The sequence below is a fragment of the Diabrotica virgifera genome, chromosome 2 (genome assembly GCF_917563875.1).
Source record: "Diabrotica virgifera virgifera chromosome 2, PGI_DIABVI_V3a".
NCBI lineage: Eukaryota > Metazoa > Arthropoda > Insecta > Coleoptera > Chrysomelidae > Diabrotica > Diabrotica virgifera.
In genome coordinates this window covers 69,160,316-69,180,755 of record NC_065444.1, presented here as the reverse complement: position 1 = coordinate 69,180,755, position 20,440 = coordinate 69,160,316, and the positions used below count along the sequence as shown (strand labels likewise).

At 34.6% G+C, this 20,440-nt stretch overlaps 1 protein-coding gene across 1 annotated transcript in view; it reads left to right on the top strand.

Moving 5' to 3' along the window:
• Positions 1-20,440, top strand: part of LOC126880070 (cyclin-G-associated kinase) — a 119,181-nt gene that overhangs the window by 33,166 nt on the left and 65,575 nt on the right. The window contains exon 8 of the mRNA XM_050643729.1: positions 2,016-2,355. Coding sequence (XP_050499686.1) covers positions 2,016-2,355 — 340 coding nt within the window. The remainder of the gene's footprint in view (positions 1-2,015; positions 2,356-20,440) is intronic.

Below are 20,440 nucleotides of genomic sequence, written 5' to 3'. Positions count from 1 at the left end.
AAAAAGGAAGTACATGACCGTCAAAAGAACACCTGACAATGAATATTATATCACAATAGACAACTAATCTATTCTTTTTCTCATAGGCATCTTTCAGTGCGTCACAGTTTTTCGATTTCTTTCTAACGCATTAAATTGTATGTGACAGAAAAAAGACACGTCTGTGATTAGACATTTATAACATTTGTTCTAGTTGTCGATATATGGCGGTATAATCGAAAAAAAAAATTATTTAATAATTATATAATATATCTACGAATATAATCTATACAATTTATAAGACTATACAAATCAAAGAAAATTTATAAATACAATAAACACAACTGATTTGTAAAAATAAAATAAAAATTCCGTTTTTATTCAGTTGCAATGCGAAGTCAAAACCGTCTTATTTTTCACTTAGACCAGGGAGCGCAAACCAGCACTCTAAATCGACGATTTTCGACTCTATTTGGAGTCATCATCAGAGAGGCGTAGGTTTGCTGCTCTCTGCCCGAAGTGACAAAACTACGAAAGCTTATCTCCGCATTGCAACTGACGTTTATGGGGTAGGTGTCTAGCGTCATCTGGCAACTGAAAGGCAAAGTTTTCAACCTAATAGAAACATTAATAATATTTAAAAATATTACTAAAAGATTTTTAATTGAAAACTTATTGATCCATTTCCCTGGTAACACCTCCATGGCTTCTAAAAATTGTAAGCCAGATGGATGCTGAAGCGAAGAAAACAAGAGGGAATTCAACAACTTACAATTCACGACCCCGTCTGTTCAGCTGGTAAATTCCAACGGAAAATGGACCTAGTTACTCAAAGGAGTAAAGACCAATATAAAAATAAAATAAAAATTCCATTTTTATTCAGTTGCAATGCGAAGGCAAAACCGTCTTATTTTTCACTTAGAACAGGGAGCGCAAACCAACACTCTAAATCGACGATTTTCCAAATAGAGCACTCTACCAGCACTCTAAATCGACGATTTTCGACTCTATTTGGAAAATCGTCGATTTAGAGTGCTGGTTTGCGCTCCCTGTTCTAAGTGAAAAATAAGACGGTTTTGCCTTCGCATTGCAACTGAATAAAAATGGAATTTTTATTTTATTTTTATATTGGTCTTTACTCCTTTGAGTAACTAGGTCCATTTTCCGTTGGAATTTACCAGCTGAACAGACGGGGTCGTGAATTGTAAGTTGTTGAATTCCCTCTTATTTTCTTCGCTTCAGCATCCATCTGGTTTACAATTTTTAGAAGCCATGGAGGTGTTACCAAGGAAATGGACCAATAAGTTTTCAATTAAAAATCTTTTAGTAATATTTTAAATATTATTAATATTTCTATTAGGTTGAAAACTTTGCCTTACAATTGATTTGTTTTTATGCCAAATTACAAATAAAATGTGACAACTGTCAGATTTAACTAAAATGTCATGTTAGAATAAATGTTATAAATGTATATTATCACGGACTTACCTTTTTCCTATCATTTGTGACGCACTGAAAAATGCCCATGAAAAGGACCATATTAAACGTGTGGATGCCTTCACATATCTGGGCACAGAAACTAATCAGAAGAATTCAGTAAGTAGCGAAATTAATGCACGAATTTTCAGCGGGAATCGTACATACTATTGATGACATCGAAATTATTAGACAGAAGAACCAAAATGACTATCTACAGAACATTGATTAGACCTTAGACCCGTAGTAACCTATGGTTGTGAAACCTGGGTAATAACAAAAAAAGATGAAGCTCAACTCAGAACATTCGAGAGAAAGATACTGAGAACAGTGCAAGAAGAAGACGGCACATGGAGAATCAGCACGGGTAAAGAACTATGGACTCAACTTCTACATTTAATTCTTGCAACACATAATTTCACTTTGGTGAAACGTGTGTATAACTACATAGAAGTATATGCCTCCTCTCTTAATCAAGTTTTTCTCGTATATTTTAAATTTTTAATCATTTTGGCTGGTTAGTTAAGTTTCATTTACTAAAAACATATTGAATTTTCCAGAAGCATGGCGCGGACTGACTTGGACATCCACTACATAAGTTCTAGAATAATAGTGATGCCCTATCCATCGGAAGGATTCGAATCTACGTACAAAACCAACCACATCGAGGACGTTCGACTGTTCTTAGACTCTAGACACCCGAACTTCAAATATTCCGTGTATAATTTAAGCCGCAAACCTTACCACTCAAAATTCGGACAAGCCAGAATCGTAGACTGTTCCTTCGCTTATCCGGAAACGTTTAGGGCTCCGCTTTTGAATTCCATGTATCAATTGTGCGAGGATATTTATCAGTACTTGGCGGGAGATAGTAGAAACGTAGTTGTGATACACTGTACGGTAAGTGTGTAGGTATTTTAATTATTTCATTATAGTCCATTCTTTCACGGTTTTTGCTCTAAATTTTAAAGAACCGCTTGGATTGACATGAAATTTGGCATGCGTGTAGCTTACATGTCAAAGAAAAAAAGTGATATTGTGCCGATGTGTGCTTTTTCCCTGGGGGTGACTTTCACCCCCGCTTTGGGGTGAAAAAATATATGTCCAAAATAAGTCCGGAAATGAGTAAACTGACTAATTTTAAGTAACTTTTGTTCTATAGAGCTTTTTCGCCAAGTTAACACTTTTCGAGTTATTTGCGAGTGAATATGTTCATTTTTCAACAAAATAACCACATTTTTAGACGGTTTTCGCAAATAACTCAAAAAGTAAGTATTTTGTCGAAAAAACGTTCTTAGCAAAAATATAGCCTATAAAAAAGTAAAAAAAAAATGGTGTACGCGTTAGGTCTCTGGATCTCGTAGAACCAGAGTTATAGCCAATGAAAAATAGATTCGTATTCACCAAATTTCAAATAGAATATTTCGACGTGAAATATCCAAAAAATTAATCACTTTTTGGGAAAAACCCATTATAACTTTTTTAAAGTGTTTAAAAAAGCTTTATTTCTGTTTTTACAAAAAGTTTCTAGCATTAAATTTAAGCGAAAAAAATAATTTTATTAACGTTTCGACGCCCAAATCGGGTGCCGTTGTCAAAATACAAAATACTACTAATGGAAACAAAAATGTTGTTGCTTAGTAAAAAAATTCTTCTAATAATTTATTTAATTTGACTCATTTATATCGACAATTCAGATACATATGATACATTTTAAAGTAGAAGACTTTAAAATGATATTGCCAATATTTATGAGTTGCGTTCCTGGGACGACTTTACTGAAAGATAGTTCATTCGATTACATGAAATCAACCCCAACTCAAGAATATCCGTCACAAAAAAATCATAGCATGTGATCTGTCTTTAAAAAGACAACCACATGCAACGGTGACATTAAAATTCTAGTGTTAGAGATCTCATAGTAAATCATGAGGGAAAACCAGGAAAAACCTCGTGATACTATCCCGATATCGTAAGTATTTGGTCTTACATTTAAATTACTCTCAAAATTAATACCAAATTCTGACTTTACTATAATTTTGTTTAAATTGTAAATAATATCAATAATATATGGATATATAAGTAATACTAAAATATAAAATATGTACTAACTCGATTATTGACTTACTAATTGTGGTATTTTCTTTCTATTGACTTCCTCTTTCAGTATGGGTATCCACATCCTACTGCATTCCACCGAGGAATTTGCGACACAATTGGTTTCTTAATGTTGTTCTGAAGCTATTTCCTTGTGGCATTTTTATAATTACGTATTTTTTATGGGAAATTTATGAAATTAATTAGAAATTACTATGGAATTAAAAAATTATTAAAAAGAAATAATTAAAATAAATAAAATTAAAAAATAATTAAAAAATTACACGTTAGAAATTACTATGGAATCTCTAACGCGAGAATTTTACTGTCATCGTTGCATTTGGTTGTCTTTTTAAAGACAGATCACATGCTATGATTTTTTTTGCGACGGATATTCTTGAGTTGGGATTGATTTCATGTAATCGAATGAACTATCTTTTAGTAAAGTCGTCCCAGGAACGCAACTCATAAATATTGGCGATATCATTTTAAAGTCTTCTACTTTAAAATGTATAATATACGTCTGAATTGCCAATATAAATGAGTCAGATTAAATAAATTATTTGAAGAATTTTTTTACTTAGCAACAACATGTTTGTTTTATTTTAATAGTATTTTGTATTTTGACAACGAAACCCGATTTGGGCTTCGAAACGTTAATAAATTCATTTTTTAGTAAAATTGTGGCTTATTTCCCATAAAAAATACGTAACAATTGGTTTCGTTTAGCATAATTAGAGCCGCTTCTTTGATTTTTCTCTTTTTACTATCTGTTTCTTTCAGGACTATACTTGAATCTCTCCACTGAACTCTATGTTCATTATCCCATGCGTGTTGACATATTTGAGATCTATCAAACTCTCTATTTTTAATATAAGATTGATGTTCACTTATTCTAACGTTTAATGGTCTTGATGTTTCACCTATATAAAACTGTTCGCATTCACAAGGTATTTTATAAATACAATTCTTTGTCCTTTCTTGTTCATTGTTAGGTTTAGTCTTAGATAGAATAGATCTCAATGTGTTGTTTGTTTTGAATGTTGTTGAAATGTTGAATTTATTTCCTATTGTTTTAAGTTTCTCAGATAGTCCTTTTATGTATGGTATTGATACATTCACAAGAAATAATACGAGGAAAATATCAATACCATACATAAAAGGACTATCCGAGAAACTTAAAACAATAGGAAATAAATTCAACATTTCAACAACATTCAAAACAAACAACACATTGAGATCTATTCTATCTAAGACTAAACCTAACAATGAACAAGAAAGGACAAAGAATTGTATTTATAAAATACCTTGTGAATGCGAACAGTTTTATATAGGTGAAACATCAAGACCATTAAACGTTAGAATAAGTGAACATCAATCTTATATTAAAAATAGAGAGTTTGATAGATCTCAAATATGTCAACACGCGTGGGATAATGAATATAGAGTTCAGTGGAGAGATTCAAGTATAGTCCTGAAAGAAACAGATAGTAGAAAGAGAAAAATCAAAGAAGCGGCTCTAATTATGCTAAACGAAACCAATTGTGTCGCAAATTCCTCGGTGGAATGCAGTAGGATGTGGATACCCATACTGAAAGAGGAAGTCAATAGAAAGAAAATACCACAATTAGTAAGCCAATAATCGAGTTAGTACATATTTTATATTTTAGTATTACTTATATATCCATATATTATTGATATTATTTACAATTTAAACAAAATTATAGTAAAGTCAGAATTTGGTATTAATTTTGAGAGTAATTTAAATGTAAGACCAAATACTTACGATGTCGGGATAGTATCACGAGGTTTTTCCTGGTTTTCCCTCATGATTTACTATGAGATCTCTAACACTAGAATTTTAATGTCACCGTTGCATGTGGTTGTCTTTTTAAAGACAGATCACATGCTATGATTTTTTTGTGACGGATATTCTTGAGTTGGGGTTGATTTCATGTAATCGAATGAACTATCTTTCAGTAAAGTCGTCCCAGGAACGCAACTCATAAATATTGGCAATATCATTTTAAAGTCTTCTACTTTAAAATGTATCATATGTATCTGAATTGCCGATATAAATGAGTCAAATTAAATAAATTATTAGAAGAATTTTTTTACTAAGCAACAACATTTTTGTTTCCATTAGTAGTATTTTGTATTTTGACAACGGCACCCGATTTGGGCGTCGAAACGTTAATAAAATTATTTTTTTCATTTTAATTGTGGCTTATTTCCCATATAAATAATTAATCATAAAAATGCCACAAGGAAATAGCTTCAGAACAACATTAAATTTAAGCAAGTTACGCTCAAAATAAAGTTGGTCCCTTTTGTTTTTGCACAAAAAAAAATCGGGAAGACCAACCCCTAATTAGCAACTTAAATGAAATTAATCGTTACCGCTTCACAGATTATTTTACTTATGTTGTGTTTATATGATCTGTAAGTTTCATCGATTCAAAGTGCTTATGTTTAAAAAAATTTGGTTTCAAAGTAAAATTTTTAAAAATTTAAATTTTGAAAAATATGCTTTTTTTCAAAATAACTTAAAAATTGTTAGAGATACCAAAAATCTCGAAAAACAAAAAAAGTCAGATTTGCTTTTCTGAATATCATGTATTTTTTTTTGTTTTTCTGTTAGACAAAAATTGATTAAGATTTAGTGTTTCTAAATTTGCATACATTCGTAATCAGTGACTCGTTCAACCCCTTTTAACTACAGCCCTTTCAATAATAAGGACTTTAAACCGACGAAACTTACAGATCATATAAACAATATATACACGAGTCAAGAAACTTGTGAAATCGTAACGATTAAGTTCATTTAAGATACTAATTGGGGGGGGATTTTCTCGATTTTTTTACCAAAACCAAAAGGGACTAACTTTATTTTGAGCGTAACTTGTTTAATTTTGATGCTAGAATTTTTTTTTATAAAACAAAAATGAAGCTTTTTTTAAACACTTTAAATAAGTTGTAATGAGTTTTCCCCGAAATGTGCTTCATTTTTGGTTATTTCACGTTAAAGTATTCCATTTGGAATTTGACGAATATGAACCTATTTTTCATTAGCTATAACTGTGCTTTCTACTGGGTTTTGCAGACTTTATATATAAATTATTTTTTTCACTTTCTTGTAAGCTATATTTTTGCTAAGAGTATTTTTTCGATAAAATAATTAGTATTTAAGTCGAAAAACCGTCTAAAAACGCTTCTACTAGGTGTAGAGACGTGATGTATACACCATTTTTTTAAATTTTTTACAGGCTATATTTTTCGTAAAAATGTTTTTTCGACAAAATACTTACTATTTGAGTTATTTGCGAAAAACCGTCTGAAAGCGTGGTTATTTTGTTGAAAAAATGAACACATTCACTGCCAAATAACTCGAAAAGTATTGACTTAGTGAAAAAACTCTATAGAACAAAAGTTACTTACAATTGGCCAGTTTATCCATTTCCTGACTTTCTTTGGACGAATATTTTTTCACCCCCAAGAAGGGGTGAAAACCACCCCCAGGGCAAAAGCACATATTGGCACAATATCACTTTTATTCTTTGACTTGTTAGCTATGTGTATGCCAAATTTCATGTCAATCCAAGCGGTTCTTTAAAATTTAGAGGTTTTGCAATATTTTACCGTTAAAGAACGGACTATTAACGATTAACTAAATAGATAGATAGATAAGAGGGTTTTTCAATCCGCTGGCAGAGTTGACATGGAGGGGATATGACATTTCGACAGTGCTTCTCATGGTGGGGGACGGTTGTACGTATCTTATAAGTTTGTTTTTTAAAAATGCGTCATCACGGTTCTTGTGTAGTTTTTGATTTTTTACTTACATGGAGAAATAGTGAAGTGAAATTCTTTCGTTTTCCTACATCCGAAAATAGGTTGGAGCAAAGAAAAATGGATTAAAGCTTTGTTTAATAACAAAGTATAAAAATCCACGAGGAAAATAAAATTCCTGTAGCTGGCTGTACACTTACCATGAATCACAAAAAAATACTGGGAGTCAATTCTCGAGAACGATCGTTCCCTGAGCGTACACGCTCACGAATGAATGAAATTGAACGTATAGTTCACGCAAAGTTAATTCTCGAGGATATTTTTAACTACTCGTTCCGACGAACGTATTCGCTCATTTTAACAGATCTATAGATTTGGCATCGTGTTAAATATTATTGAAAAGTTTGTGTTTCATGTGATAACATTGTTTCAGTGTTTATTTAAAAACTGATTTGTCACATTCAATATTGAAATACACTCCTGGCCAAAAAAATCGGGACACCTTAAAAATGGGTCATTTTTGATGCCTTGAATCTCCTAAACCTGTTGTCCGATTTTAGTGATTTTTTTAATATGTTGTAGGCTTATTCTCTAAGAATATGGATGTAATAATAGTGTTGCTCCAGAGTATGTTGTAGTAATAGTAAATCCAGACATATGCTCCAACGACTAGCCACTCGGATGAAGAAATTGAAACATTTTATGATGACCTACAAACAGCATTACATACTACACCAGCATATTACACAATAATTATGGGCAACTTAATGCGAAAATGGGCTTTAAACAAGATGATGCAGAAGTAGCAATGGGCAAGTATGGGTACGACGAAAGAAATGAACGAGGGCAAAGACTGCTCAACTTCTTACACCAGGAAAATTTATCCATGATGAACTCTTTTTTCGATAAAAAGCCTCAGCGTAAATGGACATGGATAAGCCCAGATGGCAGTATCAAAAATGAGATAGATTTTATCATAACGAATAGAAAAGAAATAATTAAAGATGTTGCAGTACTTAACAAATTTTCGATAGGAAGCGACCACAGATTAATCCGAGCAAGGATACAATTAAATGTCAACTTGGAAAGAACAAAGATGATCTTCAAAACACGAAAGAAGAAATGGATTCCCCAGAAAACAACGACCTCTATGAAGATATACTAACCAGACGTATACAAGACTTAGAAAACGAAATAGAAGACATCGAACTAGCAAATAATCTCATAACGAAGGCACTAAAGGAAACCGAAAGAAAGTGCTGCCCGACGGGCGTGACCCATAAAGAAAAATTAAGCCAAAATACCAAAGAATTAATAAGTAAAAGAAGACAACTGACGGAAAAATACGACTCCAACTACACCACACTGAAGAAATTAAATAAAGATATCCACCGATCAATCCGAAAAGACATAAGAGAAAACAATACAAGAGAAATAACTCAAATAATTCAAGAAAACAAAAGTTTAAAAGTTTTGCCGCGAAATACGAATAACATTGGCAACAAAAATATGTACAGAATAAGAAACAAAGACAACAACATTGCTACGGATAGAGCCGAAATCCTTAAGGTTGTCGAATCGTTTTATCGCGAAATGTATGAGATCACCAACGCAAGGCAAGATCAGCCTCTGCCCAAAATCACAAACCAGGGATCAGAATTAATGCCAGAAGTAACACCATACGAAGTTAAAAAGACACTTTCAGAAATGAAAAATAATAAATCCCATGGCGATGACGGAGTAGTGATCGAGGCAATCAAACAAGGTGGAAATAAGATTATCCCGGTTTTGGCCGAACTTTTCACCGAATTCATTTACCAAGGAAAAACCCCTTCTCAATGGAACAATGCAGTCATTGTTTTATTGCACAAGAAAGGTGACATAACAGATCTAAAAAACTACCGCCCTATCAGTCTGCTATCACACATATATAAACTTTTCACAAAAATTATCAAAAAAAGACTGGAGGCTAAGTTAGACTTCTATCAGCCTAGAGAACAAGCTGGGATTAGATCCGGATATAGCACTAACTACCACTTACTGGTAATAAAAAACTTAATAGAGAAGTCGGCGGAATACAACAGACTACGAGAAAGCGTTCGATACCATAAACCAGTAGAAAATGTTAAAAGCATTGACAGAATGCCTAATAGACCATCGCTACACTAACATGATAAAATATATCTACCGCAATGCAACGGCTAGCGAAAGACTCTCTGATCAACAAACTAATAAATTCTGTATACAGCGAGGAGTACGGCAAGGAGATACCATCTCACCAAAGCTGTTCACAACCCTTTTAGAACACACTTTTAAGAAGGCAGATCTGAACGAATATGGTATCAATATAAATTGAGAGGAGCTCAGTAATTTGAGATTCGCAGATGACATCGTCCTTACAGCCGATCGTATGGATGAGCAATAATAATGTTTAACAAAAATGAATAACCATTTTCAACAACCATTTTCAACCATTTTCAACCATTTTCACTTAGTCTAATGTTTAACAAGTTATATCACGCTTCCTTAGAGGTCGGACTAAAGATTAATATCAACAAGACGCAAATAATGACTAATCTAGTGCTAAATCGTAATATTGTTGTTGATGGAATGAATATTGAGCAGACTGCATCTTATAAGTACTTGGGACATGAAAATTCGGTTGAGAAGAGATAACCAGACGTGCGAGCTCCCACGTCGCATATGATTAGCCTGGGCAGCGTTTGGTAAACTGAGCTATGTATTTAAATCGGACTTACCCATATGCCTGAAAAGGAAAATCTTTGACCAGTGTGTATTGCCTGTACTCACTTAGGGAGCGTAAACATTAACACTCACAAAAAAGATAGTGAACAAGATTCGCATAACTCAGAGGGCTATGGAGCTCCAGATGTTGGGTGTCTCCCTGAGGGACCGAATCCCAAACGAAGAAATACGTCGTAGAACAAAAACAACGGAAGCCGGCGAAAGAATCGCGTCGCTCAAGTGGAATTGGTGAGGACACGTCGCCAGATTGTCACACAACCGATGGACAAAACGTATTGTCGAGTGGAGGCCACGAGAAGAAGCACTACGGAGCAGAGGACGACCACCAACCAGATGGGCTGACGATCTGAAGTGTATTGTCGGCAACTGGATGCAAGCCGCACAAAACAGAAAGATGGAAAGAGCTGAGGGAGACCTATGTCCAGCAGTGGACGAGTACGGATTGATGATGATGATGAATAGTGTTGCTGAACAGGTAAATGTCATTGTATACCGGGTGTAACAATAATAATGCGTTTTTTCCTGAAAGTTCGTAACACCCTGTGGAATATTCTAGCATTTAAAAAATATTGAAATTAAAACTCAATTGTAGCCTTAATCTTTCTTAACATTCTGCTTTTTGACTCATTCACTTATGTTGGATAATTTAAAAGTTAGGTACTTTGACAACGAGCCATGTTCTTCATCAATACAGGGTGTTTCTAAATAAGTGCGACAAACTTTAAGGGGTAATTCTGCAAATATGAAAAAAATAATGACCGTTTGATTTATAAACATGTCTGCAAATGCTTCGTTTCCGAGATACAGGATGTTGAATTTTTTCTTACACACTGACGATTTATTTATTGCTCTAAAACCAGTTGAGATATGCAAATGAAATTTGGTGGATTTTAAGAGGCATTTATTGCACATTTTTTGACATACACTTATGTATTTTATATTCACCATTGGCGTGCATACGGGTCATATTACCTGTATGCACGCCATTGGTGAATATAAAATTTTTAAATAAATGGCGACTCGATTCTAGTTTTCTGTTGACCTAGATATCAAAATATCAACAGGCACCGCTGGGAAATATTCCAAAAATGCGGTTCAGAGAAACTATATGAAACGAGTCTTTGTACTCTTATACAGAGTATGGCATTAGTAAAAATACAAAAATAGACGGTTTAGTTTTGATTTAAATCCGTCTCCTGCCATCCCCCGATAGCGCTATTTCTAGGTCTACCTTTTGTCAAGGAGGCTATGCAAGAAGACAAATTTAAATCAAAACTTCCGTAGTTCTCGGTATACAATAAAACTATACCGGAGTAAGGTTAGAACGCCCTCTAACGGGGAATAAGTGAAATAAATGGCGACTCGATTCTAGTTTTCTGTTGACCTAGATATCAAAATATCAACAGGCACCGCTGGGAAATATTCCAAAAATGCGGTTCAGAGAAACTATATGAAACGAGTCTTTGTACTCTTATACAGAGTATGGCATTAGTAAAAATACAAAAATAGACGGTTTAGTTTTGATTTAAATCAAAACTAAACCGTCTATTTTTGTATTTATAAAATTTTTAGTTGTATGTCAAAAAATGTGAAATAACTACCTCTTAAAACCTAGGTACCAAATTTCTTTTGCATAGCTCAACCGGTTTTGTCAGATTAAATTAAATTAGAAGAATTTTTTACTAAGCAACAACATTTTTGTTTAATTTATTAATATTTTGTATTTCGATAACAACTTCCGAAGTGGAAGTTGAAACGTCAATAAAATTAATTTCCAACTTAAATTGTATCTTATTTCCCAATTAATATTGTAAAATACCATATAGAATATTTATAGCAAATTTCTAATAATGTATTAATACACTAGCACATAATTAATAGCAAAACTTCTTGAAAAATCATCTAAACAAATAATTTCTTGTTTTTGTAAATGACATAAAGATGCACATATGAACGTCCTAAAAATTGCTAGAGAGTACCTCGTGACCTATAACCATAGTTAAACGCTCCCAGCGGATACTCAGCACTGTTTATTCATTTTAAAAATATAAAATACAAGTCAAATATGTACAAAACCTCAATTAAAATTAAAATATTGTTGTTGTTTATGTTTTATTTATCTGTTTGGTCATTTTTGTTGATATCTTGCCTAACGTAAAATAGCCAAACACATAAAAAAGAAAGGAATAACACCAGCTTTCATAACTAACAACAACTTAAGCAAATACATACGAACAGTAAGAGCCAAAAGAAAAAGCAATACAGCGTGGTGTTTACAAACTGAAATGTAATTACTGTCCCAAAATTTACATCAGTCAAACTGGCAGAAACTTTGACAAACGGATAGCAGAACACAAAAGGGCTTTCAACAATAGAAAAACAGAATCTACGTATGCACTTCACCTTCTAGATCATAATCATTCTTTTAATGAACAACAGTTCCAAATAATTCTTCATATTCAAAATAAAGGCATTAAGCTATATTTGAGCTGCTTGATAATATCAAATGTAGAAAGATTGCCTATTTTGGACACGTAGTAAGGGGAGATCGATATAATATTCTTCAACTTATTATGATGGGTAAAATCGAAGGCCGCAGAGGAATTGGTAGAAAACAGACCTATTGGTTGAATATAAAGAAAGCAGAGCAACTATTTAGAATATCTCGAGACAGAGACAGTTTCGCCATGTTAATCGCCAACGTCAAGGGGACTTGATAGGGTACGTTAAGAAGAAGAAGCTATATTTATTAGAATCTATGAAAATTAATAAATTAAAAAATACAGATATAATTCTGAATGACCAACTTGAGACAAACAGCTCCCCACTCCTCAACCTATTCAGTTAGAGACTTTAAAATGCAGACACATAGTAAAATAAATCACTTGAGAAAGGCACTCTGTCGAAACAGCTGTAGTGACTTTAAGTTATAATAAATGTTGTAGAAGTTTTTGTGTGTGTGTGTGTGTGTGTGTGTGTGTGTGTGTGTGTGTGTGTGTGTGTGTGTGTGTGTGTGTGTGTGTGTGTGTGTGTGTGTGTGTGTGTGTGTGTGTGTGTGTGTGTGTGTGTGTGTGTGTGTGTGTGTGTGTGTGTGTGTGTGTGTGTGTGTGTGTGTGTGTGTGTGTGTGTGTGTGTGTGTGTGTGTGTGTGTGTGTGTGTGTGTGTGTGTGTGTGTGTGTGTGTGTGTGTGTGTGTGTGTGTGTGTGTGTGTGTGTGTGTGTGTGTGTGTGTGTGTGTGTGTGTGTGTGTGTGTGTGTGTGTGTGTGTGTGTGTGTGTGTGTGTGTGTGTGTGTGTGTGTGTGTGTGTGTGTGTGTGTGTGTGTGTGTGTGTGTGTGTGTGTGTGTGTGTGTGTGTGTGTGTGTGTGTGTGTGTGTGTGTGTGTGTGTGTGTGTGTGTGTGTGTGTGTGTGTGTGTGTGTGTGTGTGTGTGTGTGTGTGTGTGTGTGTGTGTGTGTGTGTGTGTGTGTGTGTGTGTGTGTGTGTGTGTGTGTGTGTGTGTGTGTGTGTGTGTGTGTGTGTGTGTGTGTGTGTGTGTGTGTGTGTGTGTGTGTGTGTGTGTGTGTGTGTGTGTGTGTGTGTGTGTGTGTGTGTGTGTGTGTGTGTGTGTGTGTGTGTGTGTGTGTGTGTGTGTGTGTGTGTGTGTGTGTGTGTGTGTGTGTGTGTGTGTGTGTGTGTGTGTGTGTGTGTGTGTGTGTGTGTGTGTGTGTGTGTGTGTGTGTGTGTGTGTGTGTGTGTGTGTGTGTGTGTGTGTGTGTGTGTGTGTGTGTGTGTGTGTGTGTGTGTGTGTGTGTGTGTGTGTGTGTGTGTGTGTGTGTGTGTGTGTGTGTGTGTGTGTGTGTGTGTGTGTGTGTGTGTGTGTGTGTGTGTGTGTGTGTGTGTGTGTGTGTGTGTGTGTGTGTGTGTGTGTGTGTGTGTGTGTGTGTGTGTGTGTGTGTGTGTGTGTGTGTGTGTGTGTGTGTGTGTGTGTGTGTGTGTGTGTGTGTGTGTGTGTGTGTGTGTGTGTGTGTGTGTGTGTGTGTGTGTGTGTGTGTGTGTGTGTGTGTGTGTGTGTGTGTGTGTGTGTGTGTGTGTGTGTGTGTGTGTGTGTGTGTGTGTGTGTGTGTGTGTGTGTGTGTGTGTGTGTGTGTGTGTGTGTGTGTGTGTGTGTGTGTGTGTGTGTGTGTGTGTGTGTGTGTGTGTGTGTGTGTGTGTGTGTGTGTGTGTGTGTGTGTGTGTGTGTGTGTGTGTGTGTGTGTGTGTGTGTGTGTGTGTGTGTGTGTGTGTGTGTGTGTGTGTGTGTGTGTGTGTGTGTGTGTGTGTGTGTGTGTGTGTGTGTGTGTGTGTGTGTGTGTGTGTGTGTGTGTGTGTGTGTGTGTGTGTGTGTGTGTGTGTGTGTGTGTGTGTGTGTGTGTGTGTGTGTGTGTGTGTGTGTGTGTGTGTGTGTGTGTGTGTGTGTGTGTGTGTGTGTGTGTGTGTGTGTGTGTGTGTGTGTGTGTGTGTGTGTGTGTGTGTGTGTGTGTGTGTGTGTGTGTGTGTGTGTGTGTGTGTGTGTGTGTGTGTGTGTGTGTGTGTGTGTGTGTGTGTGTGTGTGTGTGTGTGTGTGTGTGTGTGTGTGTGTGTGTGTGTGTGTGTGTGTGTGTGTGTGTGTGTGTGTGTGTGTGTGTGTGTGTGTGTGTGTGTGTGTGTGTGTGTGTGTGTGTGTGTGTGTGTGTGTGTGTGTGTGTGTGTGTGTGTGTGTGTGTGTGTGTGTGTGTGTGTGTGTGTGTGTGTGTGTGTGTGTGTGTGTGTGTGTGTGTGTGTGTGTGTGTGTGTGTGTGTGTGTGTGTGTGTGTGTGTGTGTGTGTGTGTGTGTGTGTGTGTGTGTGTGTGTATGTTTGGCATCAGACAAAGTCTATTTGCCACAGACTATAACGTAAGAAAGATTAAATATCTACTTTAGTCCTAATCACAAAATTAACTAATATGTCATAAACTCTTTTATCAAATGAAGCAAGGAGTGCTGAAATATTTACTGGAAGAGGAAATTTTATATGATTTAATTCCGTCATTAGTTCCAATGTTTCAAGTGTATATTTAGTGCAGTCGAAAAATATATGGTTTAAGTCGCCTATCGACATATTATTGCAAGAACATAAAGGCGAATCTATTATATTTATTTTGTGTAAGTGTGCCGGGAAACGGCCATGATGTAATTTCAACCTAGTAATGATTGAGGAATATCGTCTGGATACAGGGAAGGTGAGATGAGGAATGTTCTTTGGCAAATCTTTATGTATCCTATAATAGTGACTTTGCGATTTTTCACTAATACTTGTATATAATGATTCCCAATCGCTTCTGATTTTATTTCTGAAAATCGCTAAAAGATCGTTTGCGTCTGTTTCATAGATAATATTCTCTAAATGGCATGCGTCTTTAGCTGCTATATCTACATGCTCATTGCCAATAATACCAGCGTGTCCTTTCACCCAAATGAAACGAACTTTTCTATCAAGCTTTCCCAGGTATTGAATAATTTTCCTTGTGTCATATATTATAATGTTCTTATAATGTTTTGTTGGGTGAGAAAGTAATGCCAATAGTACTGACTGAGAATCTGTCAAAATAGCAATTTTCTGAACCTGATTTTCTAAGCACCATTGCAGCGCTTTTTTAATTGCTAATGCCTCGGCTGTAAAGATAGAAGTAAAGTCGGCCACACGATGCAGCTGTGTATGACCAGTGGATGGTACATAAAAGGCAAAACCCGAGCTGTCCCTAGTCTTTGATCCGTCTTGCTCCCAAAATGGATTTCAAGATCACATTATTTAAGGATGATAGATTTGAATACTCAGGAAATATGACCCTCGGTTTAACAATTAAGGTGTCATATTTGCATTCGTAAAGTGGGTATTTACTGTGGTTATGAATCCACTTTTCATAGGGGTAGGTATCAATACAAGCATCAGCCAAAGGAGGGGAACGTTTTTTTGACCAGTAACGATTGGTGAGATTTTCAATATTAACTAAGTTAATTTTGTTAGACAAATACATATTACATGACCTATTCGCGGTGTGCAAGTACTTGGAAGGGAAACGAGAAACGACCGTGCGCGAGTCGCGGAGAAATATTGCAACTATCTTAAATAATTCATATTGTCAATTGAAATTGTCAAATTGACGTATATTTCATACCTTCTGTCATTGAAGCAGGAAAATTATATATTGCTCCACAATATTGATATGATATGCAATTATTATATAAAGGTAAATTTAATTAATTGTATTTTGCTTGCAGTACTGCATTTTAATAACTAATTTTATATACTACATACAATTGTTTACGTTTGCCTAACATAACCTGCATCTTATTTTTTCTTCTTATTATTTTTTTGGACTATGGCCTTGACAATTATCCAGCAACCAGGACTAATATAATTGGCCAATATAATTAAAAGTGCGAATAAAAGTACAGAGCGTAGAAATAGAGGTCGCTTTGCCGAACTTGCACGGTCCCAATATTTAACCATATGTTTTGCAGCTAAATACTGTCTACGAAGATATAAAGGAGGTTCTTGAGCTTCAGCAAGAATTGCATGATTTGGTGATGACAACATCGCGCCCAAGCATAACTTAAGTACTTTAGATTGGATGCGATCCAATATGTTTAAGTTACTGGTAGAAGCTGATCCGTATAGTGTACACCCATAATCCACAATCGATCTTATGTAATCTCTATATAACATGAGAGACGTATTAGGGTGAGCTCCCCAAATTTTTCTGCATATAACTTTGAGTAAATTTAGACCTTTCTCACATCTTTGCTTAATATAGCTAATATGATTGGTCCATAGCAATTTACTATCCAGGACAATGCCTAAATACTTATAACTAGTAACTGAAGGTATAGTATAATCATCGATAGTAATAAAATCTTGTGTCCGTAATCTGTGCCTAGTAAAGCACAGTTGGACCGATTTATCAGACGATATACTAAAACCAGAATAGGAAAGCCACCTCTTTAAACAACTCACAGCATGGTTCATTTTTTGCAAACAGAGATCATATGTCTTATGGGTGACATATAGACAAATATCGTCCGCGTACTGTATTATTTTAATATTGTCATCCAACAGATCATGCAAATCAGCTGTATATATATTAAAAAGTAAAGGACTTAGAATAGATCCTTGAGGCAGACCATTGTATATAACGCGTGGTCCATGTAATATGTTATTGTAGTCTCGAACATATATTTTTCTATCCTTGAACATATACAAGATATTGGTTGATACTTTGGCATTAATACCCATTTGAATCATTTTCTTCAACAAAATCTTCAAATCTACCACATCATATGCTCCTTTTAAATCAATAAATAAGCAGAGCAAGTATTCATTTTTTTTTAAAACCACTCGGTAATAAAGCGTTACTTTCAACAAAATGTTCTAACCTAAGTTTGATCAATCGTTCAAACGTTTTTGTAAAGCATGACATTAAAGAAATTGGTCGGTAAGATGAAGGTAAACTTAACTCTTTTTGTGGTTTAGGAATGAGGCATATGATAATATCTTTAATTTGTTCTGAATAGTCTTGCTTCATCCACCAATCATTAAATATATTTAGTAAGTATAGCTTTGCAACCTGTGGAAGACTACATAAAATTTTATAAGTGAAACCATCTAATCCGAGAGCCGTACTGCGAGAAGTTTTAAGTGCTAAATCAAGCTCAGAAATATTAAAAGGTTTTGACATGTAATCAGACTTTTCATAATATAAAGGTTTTTTATCTTTATTTTCCGAAAGAAAATTAGAAACAGATGCCGGAGCTAAATTATCTAATATTTTACTTATTAAGTCTTCAGACAGAGGAAGCGTTTTTTTGGAAAAGGATTTATTGCTAATAGATCTAACCACATCTCATATTTTTTTAATTGGTGTACTTCTATTCAGTTGATTTACGTATGATATGAAACTATTCTTGCGTTTTTGTGTAAAGAGTTGTTTAGTTTTAGCAGCTATATTTTGATAAGCTATGTAATTTTAAAAATTGGACAGTTTTTTGTATTTTTGTAAATATTCTTTGCGCTTCGATATCATATTTTTACATTCCTCATCCCACCAATAAGGCAAATTGGTACGTGGTGTAAATGGTTTTTTTTTTCTGGCATGGAACCGGAAGCTGCCGATGCAATTGAATCAAAAAGGAATGCTATTTTTTCCGTATTGTTTTTAAAATTATTTAGTGGGGTTTTAGCAAAATTTGCTTCTATATTATTCTGAAAGAGTTGCCAATTTGCCCGTAAATCATTCCACTTAGTCGTGGGATTAATTAGAATTGACGAATAATTTGTCTGAATTTCAATAGTAATTGGGAAATGATCTGAACCCAGAGTATCCAATGTTACTTCCCATGATATTTTATCAGCTAGATGAGGATATATGATTGTTAAGTCTACTGCAGATTTACGACCGTTAGGTGACATTCGGGTAGGCGTACCATCATTTAGAGTTACTAAATCAAAATTGTCCATGGCTTCTACTAGAATTTTCTCATTTTTATCATCTAGAATTGGATCCCATGAGCTGTGGTGAGCATTGAAATCACCACAGAAAATGGTAGAGACAGCAAATTGTTCAAACAGATTAGACCAATCCTCTTTGCTTACTTTTATGTCTGGCGGTTTATAAATTGATACAATATTTACATCTAATTTAGGAATATGAACTGCGCATACTTCTATACCAGAATTAAAGTTGTAATTAATCGGTATTTTTGTAGTTAAATTGATTACTGATGTAAATGCCAACACCTCCATAACCATCATTCCTCAATTTTGTATAGAGTTATAGCCTTTTAGACGGAAATCGTAACCCGGTTTTAGCCATATTTCTGATAAGACTAAGATATCACAGTACGTCGTATTTAAAAAATTTAATAAACTCGCTTGATTCGACAAAAGAGATCTACAATTCCATTGTAGGATTCGAACTATGTTTTTATTGATTTGTTCTGTCATTTTGGGTTATGTTATAATTGCTATTTTCTAATATTATATCTTCACTATTGCTCACTTTATCAAATATTCAATTAATAAAACTAATAATGTTATTATCATTTACCGATTTTGGATTTTTTATTGTGTCTATGACGAAAGTAGATATTTGGCTAATTATTTTGTCTTTGAATGTCATAATACAAAATACTACTAATGGAAACAAAAATGTTGTTGCTTAGTAAAAAAATTCTTCTAATAATTTATTTAATTTGACTCATTTATATCGGCAATTCAGATACATATGATACATTTTAAAGTAGAAGACTTTAAAATGATATTGCCAATATTTATGAGTTGCGTTCCTGGGACGACTTTACTGAAAGATAGTTCATTCGATTACATTTTATTAATTACATTTTAAAATTACAATTTTTTTACTAAGCAACAACATTTTTGTTTCCATTAGTAGTATTTTGTATTTTGACAACGGCACCCGATTTGGGCGTCGAAACGTTAATAAAATTCAATGTCATAAATTCGTCACGGTAAGGGTTTGGTAGAATTGAAGTATGAGGACGATCTATTCTTTGCTTTGGCACCGGCAAAATGGTAGGAGTCAAAGTTGGAGAAACTGGAGGAGAATTGTATTTTCGTCGTTTCTTACTCTGTGTGGAATCTTGTGCATATGAACTGGTTCGATTAGTTTTAGAATTAGATAATAAATAACTGGATTCATTGTTTGTAGAAGTGGGAAGTTCTGGGAAATTTTCTAAGTTATTAAATATGGCGAATCTATTGTTGGTAGCTATTTTAGCGTACGAAGGATTAAGATAGATAAATTCAGCTTCTTTGAAAGATATACTTTCGAAGGCCATTATTTTTTAAATCTCAAACTGCTTTTTATACACAGGACACTCTCTAGAAATAGAAGGATGCCCACTGTTTTGACAGTGAACACAGTATACCTCATCTGTATCACAACTTAAATCTTTTGAATGATCTTTAGCGCATTGATTACAACGCGGTGTACCCCTGCACTGAGACTGAACGTGACCAAAGCGCAAGCACTGCAAACACTGTACTACCGGGTGTATATACGGCTCGACAGGAAAATTTACCATGTTAATTTTGACACAATCAGGGATTTTATTACCTGCAAAAGTTAGAACAACAAGCTGTCTCTTTGAGACTGAACGTGACCAAAGCGCAAGCACTGCAAACACTGTACTACCGGGTGTATATACGGCTCGACAGGAAAATTTATCATGTTAATTTTGACACAATCAGGGATTTTATTACCTGCAAAAGTTAGAACAACAAGCTGTCTCTTTACATATTCGATTTTATTTGTATTATTATCAACTATTTTCCGTGTT